Source organism: Bactrocera dorsalis, chromosome 2 (assembly GCF_023373825.1).
Source record: "Bactrocera dorsalis isolate Fly_Bdor chromosome 2, ASM2337382v1, whole genome shotgun sequence".
Classification (NCBI taxonomy): domain Eukaryota; kingdom Metazoa; phylum Arthropoda; class Insecta; order Diptera; family Tephritidae; genus Bactrocera; species Bactrocera dorsalis.
The window spans coordinates 54,992,039-55,019,269 of NC_064304.1; the positions used below are offsets into that span (position 1 = coordinate 54,992,039).

The window sequence follows — 27,231 nt, forward strand, 5'->3', positions numbered from 1 at the left end:
AGAGGCCCATGAAAGGTTGGCACAAGTGTATAATATCTCATGGGGATTACTTTGAAGGGGACAAAATAGATATTCATGAATAAATAAATAATTTTTGAACACAAAATTCGCGATATTTTTTTTCTCACAATATCAAGGCCTTGTGCTGAAGCTGTCATTTTGTTTTATACGTAACAATCAGTCGTTAGCTGGATAAAATAGCGGAGTAGCAATATAAAATCAAAATAAGGGCAGAAATTAACATATGTAAAAAATAAAAAATTATTATTTATTATAAAACTGAATCCCTTGAATAAATATCAGAGATTATGAATAATACCAAATAAATACAAAGCACTTGCACTATTACTATGCCGCGATTATCATCTTTGTGGTGGGGTTGTTAACCCAAGTTTTATCTGATTTACGCTTTTTATGCATTTTTATTTTGTTAGTTTTTAAAATGTTTCGGCAAAAAATAATATCTTAAATTTTTTCAATTTTAAAATTTATCTTACAAAGAGTAATTGATTCATTTCTTCGAGCACTTAACAAAATAGCGTTTCATTTTTATAAAGATAATACCTGATATTCATCAAACTTTGTGAGACATGTAAATCATGTTTAATATGTTGTGTGTGTTAGTAAATAACTGCAAAATATTCGACATATGTATTCTAGCTAAACCATTTAAGTATTTTAAAACGAAATAAAATTTTCTAATGACTAGCTGAAATCTCTTAACTAACACCAACTCCGCTCATCTTTACATTTTTTATAGAACCATCGAGTGAGCCACCCATCTCGTGTTGAAAGATTCTGTATTTCTACTTGTAGGTTGAAGTAGTCTGGGCTAACCTAAAAAAAATAGAAGGAAAACATATTTTACTCGATCAAGATCAGCGACAAATTTTAAATACAGATTAATAGTATACATATACACGATATTTTGAAGAGGTTTTAACCAGGGGTTTCATTTACTACTCCGTAGCAGCAAAATTTATACAATTACTGCTATGCTATCGCTACCGCTCTCACTATGTCGGGAGCCTTAGCATAACAATGTAGTAGTATGTTCTACTCTGCTCCGAGTTTGGTTAGGTAAAAAACTATAGCTGTAGAGAGAGCAAAAAATTAAATGCTGCGCTATGCTCTGGCGTAGCAGCAACAAAAAATTGGGAGCGGTAGCAGAGCAGAGCTAATGAAAATTTTCATGTGCTACAGCTCCCGCATGTGTTTGTTGTTTTTTTGCTCTTTTCTGTTACCATCTATCTACATACTTATGTATATAGTATATAAAAGAAAGTCGTATTAAATAGTTAGAACATTTATAACTTATGAACTGCTTGGCTGAAAATTGAAAATTGGTGGGGAGGTAGATTAGAAGAAGGTTATGGATATAATATACTTTTTATCTCTTTATGTTAAAATTCAATACAACTCATAAATACAAAAATTATATTTCAAATCATAAGCATTGCTTCAAAATTCATTTAAGAATCATTTGATAATTTTAGTAATTAAAAAAATAGAAAGAAATAGGTAAAATTTTTCATATCCATACGAATTACTGAGAACGTGCCTGTGCCTAAGCGAATTTAAAAGATGCCGGTTAAGAAAATGTCCTTTCGCGATAATGGTTTTTGTACAATAGAATTCTTAATTACCAGAATTTCATGTTTTAGCCTAAAAACTTAACCTAACATATTCAACTAGTGGTATGTAAAATATACGAGGGCTGTCCGATAAATAACCGACCTCAACGTGAAGCTAGCGGCACATCTGAAAAAAAAGTTTCTACTTCAAATTGTGCATATTATAATAGCTACTCGCCAAAATTTCAGAAATTTATCTTGCGCAATTATCTGTTGACAATCGTTTTTGTGAGTCTATTTCGGTGATTTCCCCAAAATGGAAAAAATTGAATATCGAGCTTTAATTAAATTTTTATTTTTGAAAGGCAATACGCCTTCACAATTCAAAGATGAGTTGGACTCTGTGTATGGTGACTCTGCACCATCGTTTACCACCGTAAAATTTTGGGCAGCTGAATTTAAACGTGGTCGCAGGAGCTTGGAAGATGATGAACGTCCTGGGCGTCCAAAAACTGTAACCACTAACGATAACATCGCTAAAGTTCATCAATTGGTACTAGACGACCGCCGGATTAAAGTTAGGGAAATATCTGAGATTATGAAGATGTCAAAAGAAACTGTTTGTCACATATTAAACCAAGATTTGGGCATGAGAAAGCTGTCCGCGCGTTGGGTGCCGCGTTTGCTTACTCTGTTGGCTCAGTTTAGAGGCAATAAGACCGAGTTTTGGCGCCGATTGATAACTGTAGACGAAACTTGGATTCATCATTATACGCCCGAAACAAAAATCCAATCTAAACAGTGGATTGAAAAGGGGGAACCAGCCCCAAAGAAACCTAAAGCTGTGTATTCGGCTGGGAAAGTGATGGCGAGTGTTTTTTGGGACAACCATGGAATTATTTTTATCGACTATCTTGAAAAAGGAAAAACTATAACAGGAGCATACTACGCATCATTATTGGACAAGCTAAAGGAAGAAATTTCGAAAAATCGGCCACATTTGTAAAAAAAGAAAGTCTTGTTCTACCAAGACAACGCACCATCTCACACCTCAGCAGTCGCCATGGCGAAAATCCACGAATTGCGGTTCGAACTGCTTGACCATCCACCTTATTCACCGGATCTAGCACCAAGCGACTTTTTTTGTTTCCTCAACTTAAAACTGCGCTTGGCGGCCAGAGATTTTCGTCAAATGAGGAGGCATTCTCTTTCGTGAACTCGTATTTTGCAGACAAAGACGCCAAGTACTATTTGGAAGGGTTGCAGAGATGGGAGCATCGCTGGGAAAAGTGTGTGGAGTTACAAGGAGACTATGTAGAAAAAAAAAAAAAAAGTTTTGAAAAAGTCGCGTCCATCATGGTTAGGTCGGTTATTTATCGGACAGCCCTCGTATTTATTAAAAACCAAAAAAAAAATGTCATTGCAAACTTAAAAATAAAGTGAAGCCAAAGCTTCAACACAAAAATTCCACTTCTCAAACAATGACGAAACTAATTTTGCTTACACGTTATATGGAAAAAAGGGCAACACCTTTAACAGGAAAAATTATTAAAAATAAACAAGAGTACCGCAACTGCTTAAGGTGCATTCTTATTTGAATCTAATTTGTTTTTTTTTTTAAGATTTCTAATTGCATTAGCTCATTTTTCAATTTAAGCGCAATTAATTCTTGCTCATGTTTTTCCTGAGCCCGGGTATTTTCATCTGCAAAAAATTGTTGTTGTAAAACTGTCAACTTAATTTTTTCTTCCTCCAAATTTCTCTTGCGGGTCCAGGACGGTCAATCAAAAGTTTGGACGAATTTTTACTTCTCAGTGCGTTAGGTGTCCAAGAAGACCACTGTTCTTCTTCGTGATCAACATTCTTCACATTTTCCTATGAAATTAAAAATTAAATTTGTATATACAGCTGGGGTCACATAATTTACACTATATGAATACCGTAAAAATACAAATAGTGTAAATTATGTGACCTCAGCTGTATATGTTCATATGTATGTATAAGTATTCCAAATATATACAGTCATTTTTTTGCAAAATTCAATCACAATGTGATTTATCTAAATATTAATCATTCTACAAGAAACAATATAAATTAAAACTTCAAACTTTGTACAAAATTTAAAAATGTAATTTATATCACATACGTACATACATATGTAAGAGAATGAACTATATGAAATGTTAGCGAATTCATAAACATTAAAATACATATATACTTGCCTGGTTGAGCTCGTCGGCATCAGTTATATCTTCAGCGTGGACAATGAATTTTTCCCTTTCCGGAGTACTAGTATCAACTATAATGAAAAACATTTATTTTGAAAACATTCATATTTACTCGTAAGAGAATGCAGTGTATTTTGGCGCGTAGCTAGTGCCAACAGTTTTGCCAGTGCCACTGTATCGCTAGTATAAAGAGTTTTGCAAGTGCCGCTGTAACACAGGTGTGTTCCACTAGTGCCATGTATCATCAATGAAGGTCTTCGGCAGCGCTTCAAAGACACTCAATTTAGGAAATATGAAACAACGAAATTACTTACTTGCATCACCATCAAAGGTATTTTTCAATCCAGTGGCCGACTCCCCCAAAATAGCAGCAACTTTTTGCGTTACCATGCTGCTACTTTCTACAGCAGCCGAACCGCCACCTGTCCGATAACGCTCTCGGTTGCCATTTCTGCCTTGGACTTTCGTTTCGGGCTTTCGAACTTATCCCGTAAAGTCCTCCACTCTCGATTAGTCCCAATCCTAGCTGTGAAACAATCCGCCAACTTTTCCCAGGCCTCCTCCTTCTGGTGCCATGTGACAGCATCGAATCTTTTATTCTCCAGAATATGTCGTTGTTCATCCACCAACTCCACTAATGCATCCTCTTCTGGGGGAGTGAAGTTCTTTCCTCTTTTTCTTTTTAGCAGTGGTCTTTCCATCATAATTTTTTAATTAACAGCTGATTTTGTTTACGTTTTGCTTGCATGACATTGCCAACATGCCAATTTTATAGGCAATTGTTGGATTTTAATTTTGGCCTTGCCATAATTTCGAAATAACAAATATATTTTTACAGGCAAGATGAGAAAACGAAATAACTTAAATCGCGCTTTTAAGTGAGGAACAATTTATCCTCCCAGTTAGTAAAGGGAGCTTTATTGCTTACATAAGAAAACGGCCCTTAGAATACATAATAAACTCGGGCCTGATAGAAGGATTTTTTTTTTAAATGTCGATTTTTAAGGACAAATTAACTGTTAATTTTTTCCCAAAAATTTAGAAAAAAAATTTCCTGGGGCTGCCATTTTGTTAATTTTTGAAAAAAAAAATAAAATCCTTAGATCAGGCCCAGGATTATCTAAATATTTATAAAACTATTTTTTTTTCTCCGATTGATTTTGAATGACTCTCCAAGGTTCAATGGTTATCACCGCAACTACCTTTTTCTGGAACTGGGTCAACACAAACATTTTTTTTTGAAATTTTGGTGACTTCAAGTCAACACATTTTATAATAATGCCACATTACTACTTTTGTAAAATAACATTATTTAATAGCAGAAAAAAAAAATACTGAAAATTCTCATTTTTCGTGCCTCTGACTACCCCTAACCCCTTAAGCCTACAGGCTCTAAGTAATTCCCATCGAAAACCTTTTCACCGTAAACTCGATACACAGTTCGAGCAAAGTATCTAGTAAGTGCCTTATGAAAATTTGTGGCCAAATCTCCTTAAACTTAACTCATTTGATGCAATTATAGAATTCGACTGGTTAACACAAGCAGAAGTAAGGTTGAACTTACGTAACAACACAATTAATACTGTTACGAATTTACTCTTGCTAGTTTACTTTGTTAGGTTCGTATCTCTGGATTGACAAATAAAATCAACACTGTTTAATTTAATTCAACAACTCTTTATTTCACAACTCGTCTACACTATAGCAGTTTACTCTTAGCACTGATTGATTACGTTGGCGCTGCCACGGCTTATATAGCCACGCACTTCTCGCTGATGGCGACGTGTCCTTCTAGAATATCGCGTCTGGAAATTACCAGAACATACGGCTATAGCCACGCACTTCTCGCTGATGCCGACGTGTCCTTCTAGAATATCGCGTCTGGAAATTACCAGAACATACGGCTATACGGCGCCAGACGCAAGCAGACAGTCGCGGCGCCAGACTCAGCAATTGTTTAACTAGACGAGCAGACAGTGTGGCGCCAGATGTCTACAACAAGACAAATGCTATTCCATATACCTACAGCTATTGTTCATAATCAGGGATGCATATAGTAATACAAATACAACTTAATACTACTTTTTGTAACACTGCCCTCCACTAAAGCCTAATCGTCCCGATTAGGCACAAATCCTCTTGAACCAAATGGGGCGAGCCTCTCCAAATGTACTACTTTCATTTTACATCGTGCTTTTCCATTTCTTTGTATGCGGTATACCACGTCATTCAGTCGTTTCATCACCATATAGGGTCCTTCCCAGGCTGCCTGCAGTTTCGGGGACAAGCCTTTCTTTCGAAGTGGATTGTACAACAGGACCAGATCACCTTCTTCAAAACCTTTTGAATTTGCCGCTTGATCGAACCGGTCCTTCATCTTATTGCTCATCAGATGCGTATGCTGTCTTACCATTAGATGCAATTCATTCATTTCTTCCTTTAAGGCAGAACAATAATCTCCATCATTTCTTACAGCTGTAGGATTCGTTCCAAACCTAAGATCAGCAGGGAGTCGCAGATCAGATCCGAAAATAATCTTTGCTGGCGTGTAACCAGTTGTCTCGTGCTTCGCTGAACGATACGCCAGCAGGAACATCTGGATGCACTTGTCCCAATTCCGTTGATCTTTATCAACGATTTTCCGCAGATGTTCTTCGAGCGTTCGGTTGAATCTCTCCACCATTCCATCTGATTGTGGATGTAACGCTGTTGTCCGTGTCTTGTGGATGCCTAATAATGTACAGACTTCTTGGAAAATGGAAGATTCGAAATTCCTGCCTTGATCTGAGTGTAATTCGACGGGCACTCCGAACCTTGTTATCCAATTTTCTACAAACGCTTCGGCTACTGTCTTCGCTTCTTGGTTTGGTAAGGCATATACTTCTGGCCATTTACTGAAATAGTCCATGACAACCAGTAGATATTTGTTTCCGGCCGTACTGGTTGGAAACGGACCTGCAACATCCATTGCGACTCGTTCAAATGGTGATCCCACGTTGTACTGTTGTAGCCTACCGCGACTTTTGGCTTTAGGACCTTTAGCTGCCATGCACTCTACGCAATTACTTATCCATTCTGCTATGGAATCTCGACAGCCGATCCAGTAGAACCGTTGTTTAATCTTCTCTATAGTTTTTGTAATTCCAAGGTGCCCTCCACTAGGTCCATTGTGATATTCTTTCAATACTTTCGGGATCATGGACTTCGGTACTATGATCAGCAGACGAGAATGTTTGCCATCTTCGCTTTCCCAGGTACGATGAAGGTATCCATTAACGAGGTTTATGCTGTTCCATTGGGCCCAATATGCTTTTGCAGTTGGACTCTCGCTACTTATTTGTTCCTTTGGTGGTCGTACCCCATTTTCTTTGGCCATTACCAGCTTCGCAAGATCAGGGTCCTCCAGCTGATTGATTCTGATGCGGTGAGGAGTCCAATCATCTTCAGGTTCTATATTCAGTAATCGCACGTCGATTATACCTTCTTTTCCTTCTGATTTAGAGCAATGTTTACATTCCAGTGGACAAGGGCGACGTGATAATGCATCCGCATTTTTGTGGTGAATCCCCTTTCGATGTTCCGTTTCGAAGTCGTAATTCTGTAATCTTTCGATCCATCGTGCAATTTGGCCTTCCGGATTCTTAAACTGTAATAACCATTTTAATGCTGCATGATCAGTCCTCAGCAAGAATCGTTGTCCATACAAATACTTGTGGAAATGTTTTACACATTCCACCACAGCTAGTAGTTCTTTTCGCGTCACACAGTAGTTTTTCTCTGGTTTCCCGAGCACTCTGCTGTAATACCCAATTACTCTTTCTTGCCCGTCGATGAGCTGAGACAGGACACCTCCAATTCCATAAGCGCTCGCATCTGTATCCAGGATGAATTTCTTTCCAGGTATTGGATAAGCCAACATCGGCGCCGTACAAAGTAGTTCTTTAAGCTGCTCAAACGCTTTTTCTTGTTCCAACTGCCATACAAACGGGCGATTCTTCTTTGTTAAATCATGTAAACTTCTAGCCACGTTCGCAAATCCAGGTACAAAACGGCGGTAATACGTGCATAAGCCGAGGAAGCTGCGGAGTTCATGTATGTTGGTGGGTTGAGGCCAATCTTTAACTGCTTTTATTTTTCCCTCCTCGGTGTGAATCCCCTCAGTTGACACTTTATGTCCGAGATATGTGACCTGCTTCTTCCATAATGAACACTTTTTGGGATTCAAGCGTAATCCGGCTGATGCTATTCGCAGAAAGACTTCCTCTAGATTTTTCAGATGATCATCAAAACTTTTTCCCATGATAATAATGTCATCAAGATACACCAAACATGTCTTCCAGTTGAGTCCTTTTAACACATGTTCCATCAGTCGCTCGAACGTTGCAGGCGCATTACATAACCCAAATGGCATCACAGAGAATTCCCATAGCCCGTCGCCCATACTGAAAGCGGTCTTTTCACGGTCACGTTCATCAATCTCGACTTGCCAATATCCACTTTGTAGATCTAATGTAGAAAACCATTTCGCTCCAGACAAGGTGTCTAGGGTATCGTCGATTCTTGGTAGAGGATAACTGTCTTTCTTTGTGACATCATTCAACTTCCTATAATCTACGCAGAAACGGGTGCTACCATCTTTCTTTTTAACTAAGACGATAGGTGAGCTCCATGGACTTATTGAAGGTTCGATTACACCGTTTTTGTGCATGTCTTCAATAATTTTGTTAGCATCCTCACGTTTTGCTAGTGGAACCCTACGCGGAGCTTGTCGGATTGGTTTAGCGTCTCCAGTATTTATGCGATGTTTGACAATGCCGGTTCTTCCTGTGTTTCCTTCGTTTGCAAATATGGATGCGTATTTTTCTAATAGTTTTTCTGCTTTTAATTTTTCATTTCCATGCAGTTCGTTCAGTAAATTATTTAGGAATGTAGGACTTATCTGCTGTGGCTCAATAGTAGGCTTCTGTTCTGACCGTTCGCATCGTGCTATTGCACTTATATTCTGGCACTGTCCAATTACTGCTCCTTTCTTCAGCCTTATAGGCGTGTTGAATTCATTCACTACTCTGACCGGAATGGTGGCGTCTTCTCTAGTTTTCACAAGCGTTCTTCCTACCAATATGGGTGTATCTATTTTTGTTGGTTCCACAATCCACAACTCTTCAGTCCCACCTCCTCCATTCACTTTAGCCCATACAATCGCCTCAGATTTTGGTGGAATACTCTGATTATCATCAACAATCACCCTCTTACTTTCAACGTTGGTCACATATCCGGTGTTTATAGGCATCTCCATGTTCTGGCAAAACAGCATTTGCTTGTTTAAATCCAAAGTAACCCCGTGATCAATCATGAAATCTACTCCCATTATAATTTCATCCGTGATTTCTGCTACGATGAAGGTGTGATTAACTTCCAGGGTACCAATCATCACTTCGCAAAACACTTTTCCCGCGACAGCTGCTTCCTCTCCGGTGGCCGTTCGAAGCTTGCAACCGACTAATGGTTCAACCGTTCCTCTTACCACATCCGGTCGGATAATTGAATGTGTGGCACCAGTATCCAAAGTAAGCGTTGACAGTCGTCCATTTACGATACCGTTGATAGTAAGATTGTTGTCATGGCGACCTATTTGTGATATCGAGATGGTGGGGCAAATAGTTGTGGGAACCAGCTCACGCCCCTTTGAACTGTTCCGTTTTAGTTTAACGACTTGTGAGATGTAGATGCCCCGTCCTCGTTATCTGTTGGTTGTTTCCGTTTTGATGGGTTTACTTTTATATTGCAACTTCGGGCAAAGTGACCCGCTTTTCCACAGTTGAAACATCTGCCTGTTGTATTTACTCGCGGTGCAGCAATTGTCTTCAGAGTCTTCAATATTTCCTCCATCAGCGCCGGTTGTTCCATTTCAACCCTTTGTACTTTGGGTGCTGGTTTACTTAGTAGGGAAGCTGTTTCCTGTGTGAGGGCGTGCGAAACCGTTTCAGCAAACGTTCTTTTTGGCATTGCATATGTGGCGCGTTTGGTGTCCACATCACGAATTCCATTTATGAAACATTGAATTTTTACCCTCTCAATGTAATCCACAGGTGCATCTGCATTTGCCAAATGAGCCAGTCGTTCTATTTCAGTTGCGAACTCTTGCAACGACTCGTTCATCTTCTGACCCCTATTTTGCAGTTCGATCTGGTATATTTGTTTCCGGTGCTCACTACCATAACGTCTTTCTATCGCACTCATCAATGCCTCATAGTTGTCCCGTTCACAGTCTGGAATAGTCTGAAGGATTTCTGCTGCCGGTCCTTTCAATGATACAAACAAGGACGCCACTTTGTCCGCTGCATTCCAGTTATTGGCCGTTGCTGTCTTTTCAAACTGAAGTTTGAAAATTTGAAATGGAATACTTCCATCGAATGTGGGTGCCTTCAATCTTTGATTATTTGTTGATGGTGCAGGGCCATGCAGTTGCAGTTCTCGCACACGATTACTTAATTGAAGAACTTCTGCTTTTAAATTTTCTTCGTCGTTTTTTATTGTGCTTAATTCGTCTTCAAATTTTGAAAATTTCTCTTGCACTTGTGTATTATTTTCTGTAATCTGTTGTACCAAACGCTTTTCTAACTGCGTATTATTTTCAGTTATTTGTTGTGTAAGGCGAGACTCTAACTGTGATGTATTTTCAGCTATTTGCGTTATTTGCTGTGCCAGACGATTTTCTGCCTGCACTGCATTTTCTGCATTTTCGGCTATTTGCTGTGCCAGACGATTTTCTGTTTGCACTGCATTTTCTGCCATTTGCTGTGCCAGACGATTTTCTGTTTGCACTACATTTTCTGCCATTTGCTTAATAGCCACTAACAACGTGTTCATGTCTACACTTGATGATGTTCGTTGTTCTTCTACTTTCTCTTCTACCTTTGTAGAAGTTTCTGGCCCAACAAATTCGAACTCGTCCACATTAATTCCATCCGCTTCCATTGCTTCACGTAATCGTGCCTGCAGATCCGCCTTTTGCCCGCTTATCGGCAAATTACGCTCCTCCAGTTCCTTTTTTAATTGCTGAATTCTCAATTCTCCGAATTTAACCATCTTGAATTTGGATTATTTGACAATCCCACTTCTGACACCAATTGTTACGAATTTACTCTTGCTAGTTTACTTTGTTAGGTTCGTATCTCTGGATTGACAAATAAAATCAACACTGTTTAATTTAATTCAACAACTCTTTATTTCACAACTCGTCTACACTATAGCAGTTTACTCTTAGCACTGATTGATTACGTTGGCGCTGCCACGGCTTATATAGCCACGCACTTCTCGCTGATGGCGACGTGTCCTTCTAGAATATCGCGTCTGGAAATTACCAGAACATACGGCTATAGCCACGCACTTCTCGCTGATGCCGACGTGTCCTTCTAGAATATCGCGTCTGGAAATTACCAGAACATACGGCTATACGGCGCCAGACGCAAGCAGACAGTCGCGGCGCCAGACTCAGCAATTGTTTAACTAGACGAGCAGACAGTGTGGCGCCAGATGTCTACAACAAGACAAATGCTATTCCATATACCTACAGCTATTGTTCATAATCAGGGATGCATATAGTAATACAAATACAACTTAATACTACTTTTTGTAACAATACAATGACAAATCCGAGCAATTACAGCATCATTACTGTGACAGGGTAAACTTCACAGATGTGGATGACATCCATCACAAAGGAATTCAAAAGCATGGTACAACGAAATCAGAGTTATTTAAAGATGGTATCATTAGACCAACAAAGCCCTGTATGGGTTGTTGACAAAAAAGGCCTTGACAGCAATGGAAACCGAAATAAACGATTGGTAATCGACTTTATGTAGGAAACTAAATGAACGAACTATAGCCGGCCTATATCCAATATCCCTAGCGAACCTAGGAAAGGCAGAATTTTTTATGACTCCGGGTATCACCAAATTTATCTAACGGAACAATATCGCGAGAAAACGTAATTCGCTGTGAACGGCGGGAAATATGCCTTTTGGCTTGAAAGACGCGGGAAGCAATTTTCAAAGAGCCATCGATGATATCCTGAGATATGTATGTTATGTCGATAAATTGACGTAATAATCTTTTCTAAAAACGACACTGCCCATGTGCAACATGCAAAAATGAGAGTAGCACACGATAAAGTATTTGAGTATTTGATATTTGATTTGATTGATATCTTTTCAACTGGCAAAAAAGTCTTTCTTACTTGCATTGGCGTACCTCAAAATTCGCCAAAGTACAACCACTGGCATCTCGCACAATAACGCATATAAGACCGCCCATTATTCAGCTTTTGAATTTATTCCCACAAGCCAAGACAATTTACTGCGTTTAACGAAGCTACTTTTAATTCAGCTACAAAACTGTCAGGGCCCTGTTGAAAAAGGGTACGACGTCGACATTATGAACGCACCACCACTACACAGTTGCTCAAACGGCCAATTGGAACGCTTTCACAGCACACTCGCAGACATAACCATAGCGTTTCGCCTATAAAAAATTTCTGACGATACAGTTGAATTCATACTATTCGGTCACAAACCAAACACCCATCGACATAATACATGCAGCGTCCAGCGAGCTTAGGCAAGCCATCAAAATAAAATTGCGAAAGCCCAGCACGATAACATTGAAAGATCCAACCCGAATAGTCAAAACAGGGTATTTGAGGTAGGCGAAACAGTTTTTGTAAAGAATAAGATTAAGAAATAAGCTAACTCCCCTTTGCACAGAAGAAATATGTAGAATATATTTAATAGTTTAAGCGCACAAAAATGTTCATTCTTCGTTCCTTTTATTTTTACAGGATTGGACTTGCAATCCTATTAGTATTAGGGGTGTCCGCGATCCCAATCTGGCGCAAAATTGTATCGCGACGCGCTGCTCTTGATTTCGTTTTTCCATTTTCGTGACGAGCACTACAAACACACGTCTACTAGGATGGGTCGATTCCGGAATTTTTTCGATTCGGGATTTCTAATGGTGCGGAAAAGTTGCCTTAGTACTTCCTGATTCCAATGCAACTTTTTGTTTTGAGATCGGATTTCATCTTCAACCCCAACTCCGGCCTGAAATTTCGGAAATTCGCCTAAAATCGTGAAATTGTGTACCTAGCGCCTGAAATACGCATCTCATGGCAAAATGTATCAAACAAAAGTTATTTGTCACGTCATTTGCTACCGAAATGGTATATGTGATTATGGCCGTAGGACGAACCGTTCCCGAGATACGAGCGAAAAGGCGGCGCGCCACAGCGCCAGATGAAAATTGTTGCAGCTCTCAGCTAACCTGTATTGGTCACCCAGAACCCACCGCGTGAAGGTGGCTGCTCTTCGGGGTCCTCCCAAGCTCAACCCAACCAACCGACCATATGTCAGGCTTGTTTTAGTCTGAATCTGTGTCAAATTTATTGATAAAATCAGATTTTGTACTAAACTTTGGCACTTGTTGCCTAGATTTCAGTGTAGAGCGTATAAAACGGTCACGAGATTGGGGGCCAATAACTTTATAAGATGCATCTGTCACCAGTTTGACGGTTCTCTCGACTACCACGGTGTGAGAGGGGAATTCACTAAATTTCCATACCTCTGCAGTGTCTCCCTTTTATGAGTTCTTCGTTAGAAACTGAACAAAGAACTGGTGGAACAGTCAAGGTAATAGTCTTCCAGTTAATCATATCGTAATAATTATTAGCTTTGAAATTCAGCTTTGGCACTTTATTATATCTAACCCTTCCATTTACAGTGTCAGACTCTGCTTCTCTGGCTGCCAGAAGACGGTCAAGGGCCAACTTTCTGACTTCTATCCGTTCGTCAGTCATTATACTAAGGAGAGTGTTTTCTGGAAGAGCAAAGAAAGCATTCTGTTGAATGGATGAATCGACAACCTTGCGCAGTTTAGCAGGTAAGTATCTCGATCTTTGAATTGCAGCATAGAGATGGCGCGAGCCATTTTTGATTGAACTGTTGAATCTTATTGAGAACCACAAAGGTGAGTAAACTGTAAGTATGTACTTGACCAAAATCTTTATTTCCTTTGGTGGTTTGTCAGTAGAAATGTATAATCTCAGAATTCTATTTGCACAGGTGAGCCAGCGAGATTTGCACATGTTAGCTGGATGCATCGACGCTAAATCTGAGGAACATTGACCGGAAATAACAGCTTCTGATATTTTATAGAGATAAGCTTGGTCTGTGCTAAGTTGGGTCGGATTAATAACCTCAGAAGGTAATTGGCAGGATGCAGAACTTTCAAATTTGACAACAGGCAACTTCTCACAATCAGGGAGCAGTTTACCTATGTCGCCAGAGAATGTATTTGAACTCTTGGAGACACCATCTATGTGTTCGAAAAGAGCACGAAATGGAAGTTCGTTGAAATGTAGAAGACAAACAACCCACTGTAATGGCCTACCTATTCTTTCTTCTAGTTTCCGAATGATTCCACCTTTCCAACCTGTGTTCGTGTTGGTGCCATCAGCACTGACAACTTCTAGATGTTCCACATCAACTGAATTGTCTTGTAAATGTTGCCATATAGCTTGCGTCTCATCCTCAGCTGACCCGGAAGGAGAGGTGACGTGGCCAAAGTAATGACAACCAGGTTCCGCTATAAGAGAAATATGTTCCTCTTTAACAGTGTCGCGGTAGTACTTTTCACCTTCGCTGACTTGTGTAAGTGTATTGTCTTTGCGGCCGTCAAAATACAGCCCATATACAGAGTCAATACTTTCGGTGTTTTGGAGCTTAACTCCAACACTTTTTTTGCTCGACTAATCTTGCATTTGTCAGTGACAAAGATAGCCTGATCCTCTGTTACCAAACCTGCTTTTTTGGCATCCAGAAAAGCAGATGAAACAATCAAGGCCGCTGCTCTATCACTTACTCCAAATCTTTGGGCAGCTAAAGCAGTATGTTCTAATACTAGTGTGTTTTATTTGGTTTCAGAGGATGGAAGAGAAAATTCATCATCAGCATCGTTTTTGGAAAAATCCATGTGCGACGCACCTACATTGTTGTCGTCTGTATGAGAGTCTGGCTGATCTGAATGGTCACGTGTTCTAGCTGATACTTTTCTGGTAAGTGTTGATGTTGAATGATGTTTTGAAAGCTTTTCTTTACGTTCATTTTTCTTTGTAATCTTCTTTGTTTCCGGTAACAACACTTCCAATGCGACCAATTCTTCTGGTTCTCTGGTCCAAGAGAAATGGTTGTTCATTGATAGGAACTTTCCTTTCCTTTGGACAAGTGCAAGAAGAAAAATAAATGCATTTACAAGCAGCGATGTCAAATAATTTTCCGGCAGAAGAGACAAATTCGTCTCTTTTAGAGCTCAAACCTATTGGGTTCCTTAAAAACATTTGTTTAAGAGTCAGAAATTTCTTGTGGTATGTGGTGGGCATTTGTACAACTCTGGTGTGTGAAACTATCGGAATAGATGACTTTTCGAAAGTATTTTCAACCTTTTTTGCAACTATTTCTGTAATCTCTTTACTCCTAGGTTCATAGTTGTCGCTTTGGAGTCGCCCTATACGAAATCTTTCAAACTGATAACACAAAAGAACATCCTGGTAAGTAGGTAACTGGGACTCAGAGAGATTGTACGGATATATGCCAAACACAGGACATTTCTGTCTAAATTTAAATTTAGATACAGACATTTTGAGTTTTGTGTGAGAATGTAAGTGATAGAACTCGGCGAAATCAACGACAAGAGTGAAGGAACTCGATGAAAAAATATTTATGTGGAGACTAGTCGAACGTGTCGTATGGAGCAGGGAAATGAATGTAAGTGATAGAACTCGGCGAAATCACCGACAAGAGTGAAGGAATTCGATGAAAAAATATTTGTGTGGAGACCTATCCGAACGTGTCCTTTGGCTTAGGTGAATGAATGTGAGTGATAGCGCTCGGCGAAATCAACGTCAAGAAGTGTGGCCGCAAGCCGATTTTCACCTTGCGCTGTGGCGTGCCGCATTTTCGTTCGTATCTCGGGAACGGTTCGTCCTACGGCCATGATCACATATACCATTTCGGTAGCAAATGACGTGACAAATAACTTTTGTTTTATACATTTTGCCATGAGATGCGTATTTCAGGCGCTAGGTAGACCATTTCACGATTTTAGGCGAACTTCCGAAATTTCAAGGCCGGAGTTGGGGTTGAAGATGCAATCCGATCTCAAAACAAAAAGTTGCATTGGAATCAGGAAGTACTAAGGCAACTTTTCCGCACTATTAGACATCCCGAATCGAAAAAAGTCCGGAATCGACCCACCCTAACGTCTACTCAACTTGACGCAGCAGGCGAACTAAACAAGCTAGATCGATGGTACATATATCAATGGAGAGGGGAGGGATGCCAGGAAAAGAGAAAGGGAATTTCAAGGTCACGGGTTTACCACAAGCGCGCAATAAAAACAGTCTCATTACTTAATTGTCAAACCTCGTAGTTTCTAATATATTGTTGCGATTTTACTCAGGGTTCTCATTTACTACTCCGTAGCAGCAAAATTTCTAGAATTATTGCTGTGCTATCGCTACCGCTCTCACTTTTCCGGGAGCCACAGCATAGTCTTAGCATAACAATGTAAAAGAAGTGCTCTACTCTGCTCCGAGTTTTGTTAGGTAAAAAACTATAGCTGGAGCGGTAGCAAAAAATTAAATTCCGCGCTATGCTCTGGCTGCGGTAGCACAGCAGAGCTAATGAAAATTTTCATGTGCTACAACTATTTTCTGTCGTAATATTTGAATTAATTGAATAATTCAAACAAAAAAATGTTATGCAAATCATTTTGGCACTTGTTGCGTCAAGTGTCTTTATAAATCTAAAATCAAATATTTTAAGAAATATATTAATAAAGTCAATTAGATAATAATTGAATAAATTATATATATTTTTTTATTATGTAAAATATTTACCATTTTTATATTACCAAAAACATCATCTATTCCAAATGTATTACAATACTCAATTACTATGAATTTTCGAAATTAATTTTAACTACATTCCTTTCGCTTTTTTTATATACATTAGGGTGTTTTTTTTAACTATTAATTTTTTTCAGTCCCGTCACAAAATTTCCTTGGAAATACCATACAAAAACTTCCTTGAAATGTTTAGCCCTAAATATTAACATTAAAAACTGGACCAAGGCATGTAAAATTGTCCATAGAAAATACACGACAATCCTGATTTTTTATCTTTAAATTCCTACAGATCAGAGGTATTTTAAGGCATCGCTTGACTTTAGACGCATGTTTCTCAGAATTGTTCACTCTACAAAAGTGGCCAGAGCATCAAAGTCGAAACTCACATCGGCGAGGTATTACGGGGCTCTAAACTTGTTTTTTGCAAGAAATTCGCATTCGCTCGAAATGTGAAGAAGAAGTGTGAACAATTCTGAGAAACATGCGTCTAAAGTCAAGCGATGCCTTAAAATACCTCTGATCTGTAGGAATTTAAAGATAAAAAATCAGGATTGTCGTGTATTTTCCATGGACAATTTTACATGCCTTGGTCCAGTTTTTAATGTTAATATTTAGGGCTAAACATTTCAAGGAAGTTTTTGTATGGTATTTCCAAGGAAATTTTGTGACGGGACTGAAAAAAATTAATAGTTAAAAAAAAAACACCCTAATGTATATAAAAAAGGCGAAAGGAATGTAGTTAAAATTAATTTCGAAAATTCATAGTAATTGAGTATTGTAATACATTTGGAATAGATGATGTTTTTGGTAATATAAAAATGGTAAATATTTTACATAATAAAAAAATATATATAATTTATTCAATTATTATCTAATTGACTTTATTAATATATTTCTTAAAATATTTGATTTTAGATTTATAAAGACACTTGACGCAACAAGTGCCAAAATGATTTGCATAACATTTTTTTGTTTGAATTATTCAATTAATTCAAATATTACGACAGAAAATAGTAAAGAAAAGAAAAAAAAACAACAAACACATGCGGGAGTTGTAGCACATGAAAATTTTCATTAGCTCTGCTGTCCTACCGCTCCCAATTTTTTGCTACCGCTACGCCAGAGCATAGCGCAGAATTTAATTTTTTGCTCCCGCTCCAACTATAGTTTTTTACCTAACAAAACTCGGAGCAGAGTAGAGCACTTCTTTTATATTATTATGCTAAGGCTATGCTGTGGCTCCCGACAAAGTGAGAGCGGTAGCAAGAGTAAAATAAAATGCTACGGGAGTAGCGTAGTTTTTCAAACGCTGAGTTTACTGCTTGCTAGTTTACTTTGCTAGGTTCGTATCTCTGGATTGACAAATAAAACCAAAAACTGTTTAATTCAATTCAATAACTCTTTATTTCGCAATTTGCCTTCACTATAACAGTTTACTCTTAGCACTGGATTATTACGTTGGCGCTGCCACGGCTTATATAGCCACGCACTCTTTGCTGAAGCCGAAGTGTCCTTCTAGAATATTGCGTCTGGCAATTATAAGAACATAATGCTCTACGGCGCCAAATGCAGCTATTGTTTAAGTAGACAAACGCGGCGCCCAATGTTTATAATAAGGGATGCATACAGCAAAACAAATACCAAACTTAATACTACTTTTGTAACAATATAAACACAGACAGAAAATAATAAACTTACGGACACGGCGAACAAAATAATTAAAGCTAAAAAAAATGAATTTATTGACGCACTGCATTTGTATGAAACACTATTAGGGAGAAATATAATATAATAAATCAAAAATCGAACCTATACTCACAATTACACTAGCTAGTAAATGAATGCGTAACGGCAACCTATACCGCCGTCTGCAAATTGGCAGCGCAACACAACTGTGTACGAGCATTGCACGCCGGAGACACAACCCTTTGCCGCACTTAGCCAAGTCATCTAAGCCAAGCGGCATTATTATTATCAACGAGAGCACTGCGAAAGATAGCACAGTTGATGTTCCGGAAATTACTACAAACGGGACACATCTCTCCTTTCTCTCTTCAGCCACAATCAACGGTACAAGATATCTAAATCTACGCGAGTGTTAAATAGATCACCAGGGGAAGTGGCGACATCATCAGCCACGATCCAGTGCTAAGCATGCCACTACTTCAGAGGATGAACAACTACAATCTACGCGTCATTCAAAATTTGAGCTGGAAGCCGTCGGTTCAAACAAGGTTTGGTTTGTAGCAGGCAACATGATCTGTTTATTATTATTTATTGAATCAGCTTTTTTTTTAAGCTTAACAATAAGTTTTAAAATCTTAAATCTATTTAAAAACTTTATCATCGTTTGACAAATTATATAGAGAAAACAAACATCAAAGGATATACGGTCATTAACAACTAACTAAACGAGAACCGTCAGGAGCTTGGGGGAGTAGTTAACACATTAGAATTGCACTTTTCGTTTATGTCATAAGAATACACTTTTTGTTTATGAATGGAAGAATGATGCAATGCACTTTGTTTACATTGCAACATTCTGCTGACGCATAAGTACGTTGCCGTCATTGCGGCCAGCAGCTGTACGAGGCTCTTACCTATGTCGCAAGCGATTGTGTTGGCGTATGTTGATTCGAATTGCCGGATAAGCAGCATACATCTATGCGCCCAACTTTTTGGTTAAATAACAGTTCAATAATATTTCTCAGTTCAGTTGGTATTTTAACAATAATAAATGTACTTTCTCCGCCCTCGCCGTTACAAATTAGCCTTCTGAATGACTGTGAAAGGACAAAACATAATTTGCTCCGACCTCACCGTTACAACATTGCTTTCTTATTGGACGTGAAAGGACACAATATAATTTGACACAATTCCGATTTCATTGCGACGCGATTTGAAGTACCGTTGGAAAGAGGAAATCCCCCTGATTAAAAAATAGGTTATAGGTACCTCAAACGGTTAGTTTACGAGATATTCGACTTTAAAGTTCAAAAATTCCCAAAATTTTAACATTTCAACAAGCTATTTCACTACATTTAACACACTTTATACACATTTTTCACTTCAAAATCATTTATTTAAACCGTAAACATTTCAACAATTTCACAATTTACAGGTTTTATAAGCAAGAAATGTATATTTTAAAAATTACTTTTTACACTCGTCGTTAAAAATGTTGAAAAGAATTTTTTATAGTTAAAAAAGGAAATAGAATCAAGCGAAAATACAAACAAAGAAAAATCTTTGAAAATCCTACATATTTCGTGTTTCAGATGTGGCAACGCTCGTTTTTTTCTTTTCAAAGATGAGCGTGCTAAGTGATTTTCAAGTTAATAAATTTAACTAAAATATAACAAAATAAAAGTGAAATGTGAACTTATTTCAATGAGTTTAGCGTGTATATTTAAATATACAAAATTTGAAAACATTTAGTGAAACATTGTGAAATACTATGTTTTTAATACAAATTTTTGAATTTTATATATTTTTTAAATCTTCTTCTTTACTGGCGTAGACACCGCTTACGCGATTATAGCCGAGTCAACAACAGCGCGCCAATCGTTTCTTCTCTTCGCTACGTGGCGCCAATTGGATATTCCAAGCGAGGCCAGGTCCTTCTCCACTTGGTCCTTCCACCGGAGTGGAGGTCTTCCTCTTCCTCTGCTTCCCGCGGCGGGTACTGCGTCGAATACTTTCAGAGCTGGAGTGTTTTCATCCATCCGGACAACATGACCTAGCCAGCGTAGCCGCTGTCTTTTAATTCGCTGAACTATGTCGATGTCGTCGTATATCTCGTACAGCTCATCGTTCCATCGGATGCGGTATTCGCCGTGGCCAACGCGCAAAGGACCATAAATCTTCCGCAGAACTTTTCTCTCGAAAACTCGCAACGTCGACTCATCGGTTGTTGTCATCGTCCAAGCCTCTGCACCATATAGCAGGACGGGAATTATGAGCGACTTATAGAGTTTGGTTTTTGTTCGTCGAGAGAGGACTTTACTTTTCAATTGCCTACTCAGTCCGAAGTAGCACCTGTTGGCAAGAGTAATCCTGCGTTGGATTTCTAGGCTGACATTGTTGGTGGTGTTAATGCTGGTTCCTAAATAGACGAAATTATCTACAACTTCAAAGTTATGACTGTCAACAGTGACGTGAGTGCCAAGTCGCGAGTGCGACGACTGTTTGTTTGATGACAGGAGATATTTCGTCTTGCCCTCGTTCACTGCCAGACCCATTTGCGTTGCTTCCTTGTTCAGTCTGGAGAAAGCAGAACTAACGGCGCGGGTGTTGAGACCGATGATATCAATATCATCGGCATACGCCAGCAGCTGTACACTCTTATAAAAGATTGTACCTGCTCGGTTCAGTTCTGCAGCTCTAATAATTTTCTCCAGCAGCAGATTGAAAAAGTCGCACGATAGGGAGTCGCCTTGTCTGAAACCTCGTTTGGTATCGAACGGCTCGGAGAGGTCCTTCCCGATCCTGACGGAGCTTTTAGTGTTGCTCAACGTCAGTTTACACAGCCGTATTAGTTTTGCGGGGATACCAAATTCAGACATTGCGGCATAAAGGCAGCTCCTTTTCGTACTGTCGAAAGCAGCTTTGAAATCGACGAATAGGTGGTGAGTGTCGATTCTCCTTTCACGGGTCTTTTCCAAGATTTGGCGCATGGTGAATATCTGGTCGGTTGTTGATTTTCCAGGTCTGAAGCCACACTGATAAGGTCCAATCAGTTTGTTGACGGTGGGCTTTAATCTTTCACACAATACGCTCGATAGAACCTTGTACGCGATGTTGAGGAGGCTAATCCCACGGTAGTTGGCGCAGATTGTGGGGTCTCCTTTTTTATGGATTGGGCATTGCACACTTAAATTCCAATCGTTGGGCATGCTCTCATCCGACCATATTTTGCAAAGAAGCTGATGCATGCTCCTTATCAGTTCTTCGCCGCCGTGTTTGAATAGCTCGGCCGGCAATCCGTCGGCCCCTGCCGCTTTGTTGTTCTTCAGGCGGGCAACTGCTATTCGAACTTCGTCATGGTCGGGCAATGGAACGTCTGCTCCATCGTCATCGATTGGGGAATCGGGTTCGCCTTCTCCTGGTGCTATGTGTTCACTGCCATTCAGCAGGCTGGAGAAGTGTTCCCTCCATAATCTAAGTATGCTCTGGGCATCGGTGGCTAGATCACCTTTGGGGGTTCTACAGGAGTATGCTCCGGTCTTGAAACCTTCTGTAAGTCGCCGCATTTTTTCGTAGAATTTTCGAGCATTACCCCTGTCGGCCAGCTTATCAAGCGATTCATACTCACGCATTTCGGCCTCTTTCTTCTTCTGTCTGCAAATGCGTCTCGCTTCCCTCTTCAACTCTCGGTATCTATCCCATCCCGCACGTGTTGTGGTCGATCGTAACGTTGCGAGGTAGGCAGCCTGTTTTCTCTCCGCTGCGACACGGCACTCCTCATCGTACCAGCTGTTCTTTTGCACTTTCCGAAAACCAATGGTTTCGGTTGCAGCTGTACGTAAGGAGTTTGAAATGCCGTCCCACAGTTCCCTTATACCGAGTTGTTGACGAGTGCTCTCAGAGAGCAGGAGTGCAAGCCGAGTAGAAAATCGTTCGGCTGTCTGTTGTGATTGCAGCTTCTCGACGTCGAACCTTCCTTGTGTTTGTTGGCGTGCGTTTTTTGCTGCACAGAGGCGGGTGCGAATCTTGGCTGCAACAAGATAGTGGTCCGAGTCGATGTTAGGACCTCGGAGCGCACGCACATCTAAAACACTGGAGACGTGTCTTCCGTCTATCACAACATGATCGATCTGGTTGGTGGTTTTTCGATCCGGAGACAGCCAGGTAGCTTGATGTATCTTCTTATGCTGGAATCTAGTACTACAGATAACCATATTTCGGGCCCCGGCGAAGTCGATCAGCCTCAACCCATTTGGGGACGTTTCCTCGTGGAGGCTGAATTTACCGACCGTAGTGCCAAAGATACCTTCTTTTCCCACCCTGGCGTTGAAGTCGCCAAGCACGATTTTGACATCGTGGCGGGGGCATCTCTCATAAGTGCGCTCCAAGCACTCATAAAAAGCATCTTTGGTCACATCGTCCTTCTCTTCCGTCGGGGCGTGGGCGCAAATCAGCGATATGTTGAAGAACCTCGCTTTGATGCGGATTGTGGCTAGACGTTCATTCTCCGGAGTGAATGATAGTACTCGGCGACGGAGTCTCTCTCCCACCACGAATCCAACACCAAACTTGCGCTCCTTTATATGGCCACTGTAGTAAATGTCACAAGGACCTACTCGTCTCTGTCCTTGTCCCGTCCATCGCATTTCTTGGACGGCGGTGATGTCAGCCTTTATCTTTACGAGGACATCTACCAGCTGGGCAGCGGCACCTTCCCAATTAAGGGACCGGACATTCCAGGTGCATGCCCTCAAATCATAGTCCTTATTTCGTTTGCCATGGTCGTCATCAAAAGGGGGGTCTCTCATCCGAGGCTGTGTTTTCTTTTTCATTGGGGGTGTTTTTTTTACGTGGCGGGTCCCAAACCCAGCGCACAACCCTAAGTAGGGGATATTTCGCCTTCTCACTTTAGCTCGCCTTCAAACGGATGTTCTTAGGCTACCCAGAGGATACTTGGTCAAAGACCGGAAGTCGTGAGCTGCTTGATTCCCGATTAATATTTAAAAAATATATATGTACGTGTTAGCAACATTGGCACAATTCCGATTTATTTGGCGCCGTGATTTTATGGTACCCTTGGAAAGAGGAAGTCCCCCTGATTAAAAAATATATAGCGTTAAAGGTACCGCAAACGCTTAGTTTACGAGATATCAATAAGGTTCAAAAATTCGCAAAATATGAACATTTCAAGAAGCTATTTCGCCACATTAAGCAAACTTTATTCACACGCTTCACTTCAAATTAAATTCACTTCAAATTAAATTACACTATAAACTTTTAAATAAATCAACATTTTACACTTTTAGCAGGGTTTTTAACTAAAAAATCTTTATTTTATAAATTACAGTTTTTTCAGCGCTGCCAGTGATGATAAGTCAATTCACTGAAATTCCTCTTTTTCGCAAAAATTCCTCTATCCATTCATATGGATATTTTCTTTTTTAAATTTGGGGAATGTTTAGTTTAGTATCTCATTTTGAAGACGTTTTGCGCAAAGGGGGAGGGGGCGGGGGGCTTGCCCCCCCTCATTTGAAAGGTAATGAATGGAACTTTTGAATAATACCACCCTTCCCCCCCTAGGACCCCGGGGGGCTCTAGGGCAGCCTCCTGAAAATGGCGTAAAATCGTAGTTTTCCCATACAATTTTCTCTAATTATTATAAAATTTGTGTATTTTTACCCATAGAGTGACTCTATGTTTATTATTTTTATTATTTCAATGAATTAAAGTGGAAATCCACTTTATTTAAATAATAAAAACACTGAAAATTAAAAATTGTATATGCATCGGTAATAATGCATACAAGTAGTTGAAGTACATATATTTTCAGCATAATATATTACATTGAAACAATCGCCGCAGTATATAAGACCTACCATTTTGATTCGTTGGGTTATTACTATCTTCCTTTTGTGCTTATTTTCTTCGTCGTTTGACAGTTCATATTCAGTAATTTTGCTTACATTTCAAGGAACAATATAACACGTAATTGAAAGCTGTTTTATTTATTAAATTGTACATAAAATTGCAACTTAAAATCCATAATTTATCATTAATTCATATAAATATATTTCAAAGAATGTGTGTGTGTTAAATTGGTTAAATTTTTTGCAAGCAGTGCAACAAAAACTTCAAAAGAAGAGAGCTATTGTTTGAGCAAATGTGAAAATGTGCGTTTTTGCGTACTTATATCTAAAAAACAAATTAACATTTAACAATAAATTTACATTTAAACAAAAGTTTAATTCATTGGCTATCCGTGCTATACAAATTTAAAAAAATCCGTGAACGCATTTAAGAGGAATAAGCAGTGAAAATGAGATACTAAACTAAACCCAACCCTTAAATTTATTAAGCTAATAAGTAATATTATATACATACATGTATTAGTAATATTATATAATAATATTACGTAATAAAGTGTAAAGTATACAGTACAGTACGAAAACTCAAATTTTGTTTCAATATGAGTGCACGGTAACCAAAAAATATAACATTATATCTAAAATTCATATTTTAAATATAATAATATATATATCGTCACCTAAAATACAAAACAATGTATCATCAAAACTAAATGGGGGTTGGGTTTAGTATCGCGCCGGTTAATTTTGGCTCACTGTAGCTAAACGAGAGAACCAAATTGAAAATTTTAAACACACATGTATGCTTAAATTATCGAACTTTATTTTAAAACATATTTTATAAAAATCGGTTCACAAATTTTTCCACAAATTCACTTTAAAAAATGCTATTTTTTGCAAATTTCTCAATATATGCTAGTGTATTTTCCTCTGTTGTGCATTGTACCAAACCAATTATGGATACATTTTCACGCACATATATTACTTATGAATTATAAAAACCACTAGTAATGTTTTTTATTACTTTTGATTGTTAATTTCTTTGTAAATCTTTAAATAAAATACACCTTTTTCTGCATTGAGTTCAATAATGCGAAAAACCAAAATGACTGCCTAATTTGAACTGTCAAATTGCCGAGAAAGCACGAACAAAAGGGAATAAATTAAACCCAGTTAGCAACAAATGTGGGAAGTGAACGCGAAAAGGTGTTCAGTGCTAAAATACTGTGGATGGCGTAGCCGGTGTTGGACCGGCCAGGGTTATTTTTTTAAAGCGCGGCCGAAGGCCGCCCACGCAAAAAGGAGTTCTAAGCGAAAAAAATTTGATACACCCCGGTGTTGGACCGACCAGGGTTATTTTTTTTGAAGCGCGGCCGAAGGCCGCCAACGCAGAAAGGAGTACTACACGAAAGTACATCGGTCACCCCGGGTATTCGCTCGACCAGGGTTATTTTTTTTGAAGCGCGGCCGAAGGCCGCCCACGCAAAAAGGAGTTCTATGCGAAAAAAATTTGATACACCCCGGTGTTGGACCGACCAGGGTTATTTTTTTTGAAGCGCGGCCGAAGGCCGCCAACGCAGAAAGGAGTACTACACGAAAGTACTTCGGTCACCCCGGATCCCTTTGTATCATTCTTTATTTTGATTTCTTGTCCATACAAAAATGTTGGCTGGGTTGCATTGCTTTCAGTTTGTATGGAAAAATGAGCAAAAACACTGATTTTTGGTCATTTTCAAAGGGCTCCCTACAGGTCTATAGGGGCTCTAGGGGGTCGAGGGGGGGTTTATTAAAAAGTTCGATCCTTCCCCTTTCCAATGAGGGGGCGTGAGGGGGGGTAGCCCCCCCCTATTTTTCTCCATAAACGATACTAAACCGGCGCGATACTAAACATTTCCCTTAAATGGAAATCGCTGACAGATGTAATAACCAAAATTTATTCATTTTATAACGAAAACTCAAATTTTGTTTCAATATGAGTCCATGATAACCAAAAAATATAACCACTTTATAATAAAAAGTCAATATATTTTTTTTTTATTTTTAACGCAGAAAGGAGTACTACGCGAAAGTACTTCAGTCACCCCGAGTATTCGCTCGGCGAGGGTTATTTTTTTTAAGTTTAAAGGGAAGGATAGTATAAAATTGTAATATGTATTTAAAAATGTTATATTACAATCATAAATATTATCACACGATTTGACTTATCTGTGTTTATTAAATATAAATCACATATTATTCACATTTTAGATCTTCCAGATAGATTTTAAGTAGTTTTAAGAAGTTTAAGGGGTTAGGCCACTCTAGAGGGTCACAAAATATGCCGTTTTTGAGATTTTTTTTCGGGAAAACTATTAAATAAATTTGGTTTTTAACAAAAGAGATTTATTATACATATAATTAAATGCTTATAACTATTTTTGAAAATAGCACTAGCTACAGAAGTACGTAGGATTTTTTCGATATATGCATTTTTGACAAAATGGCGGGCCTTTAAAGGGACAAGTAACATTTTGGCCTAAACGATTGTTCGAAATTTGTTAATAAAAAACAAACTATGCAAGATAAAAAAAAAAAATCCTACGTACTTCTGTAGATAATGTATTTCTGTAGATGTTGTCAAAATTTCAAGTGAATCGGTTGATAATTGTTTGAGTTGATGTTTCCGGCCAACTTGAAAAAAAACAGTTTTGAGATAAACGCGTTTAAAGTTTTGAGTGGGCTCCCTGCCGAACGAACGGCTTTCGACTAGATAACGAAAATGGGTCATTTAGAATTTTTTCCGTCATAATCTTTCGGGATAACATTTATGCGACGATAATAGGGGTATTCTCTTGCTCTTGCAAAACCCGGTGCACGGTGCAAGCATTGCAAATTTACAACGGCACAACAACAAACACATGCAGAAAAATATTTGC

At 39.0% G+C, this 27,231-nt stretch overlaps 1 protein-coding gene across 6 annotated transcripts in view; it reads right to left on the minus strand.

Moving 5' to 3' along the window:
* Window positions 1-237: 237 nt before the first annotated feature.
* The window catches only part of LOC105221799 (probable tubulin polyglutamylase ttll-15), a 35,160-nt gene continuing 8,166 nt past the window's right edge, over window positions 238-27,231 (minus strand). The window contains exons 1-3 of one of the 6 annotated variants that reach the window (XM_049448009.1): window positions 4,117-5,895; window positions 3,797-3,873; window positions 238-837 (exon numbers count right to left, since the gene is read on the minus strand). In XM_049448009.1, coding sequence (XP_049303966.1) covers window positions 724-837; window positions 3,797-3,873; window positions 4,117-4,192 — 267 coding nt within the window. In that variant the 5' untranslated portion in view covers window positions 4,193-5,895 and the 3' untranslated portion in view covers window positions 238-723. The other 5 variants (XM_049448007.1, XM_049448008.1, XM_049448004.1 and 2 more) reach the window with 5 other exon arrangements.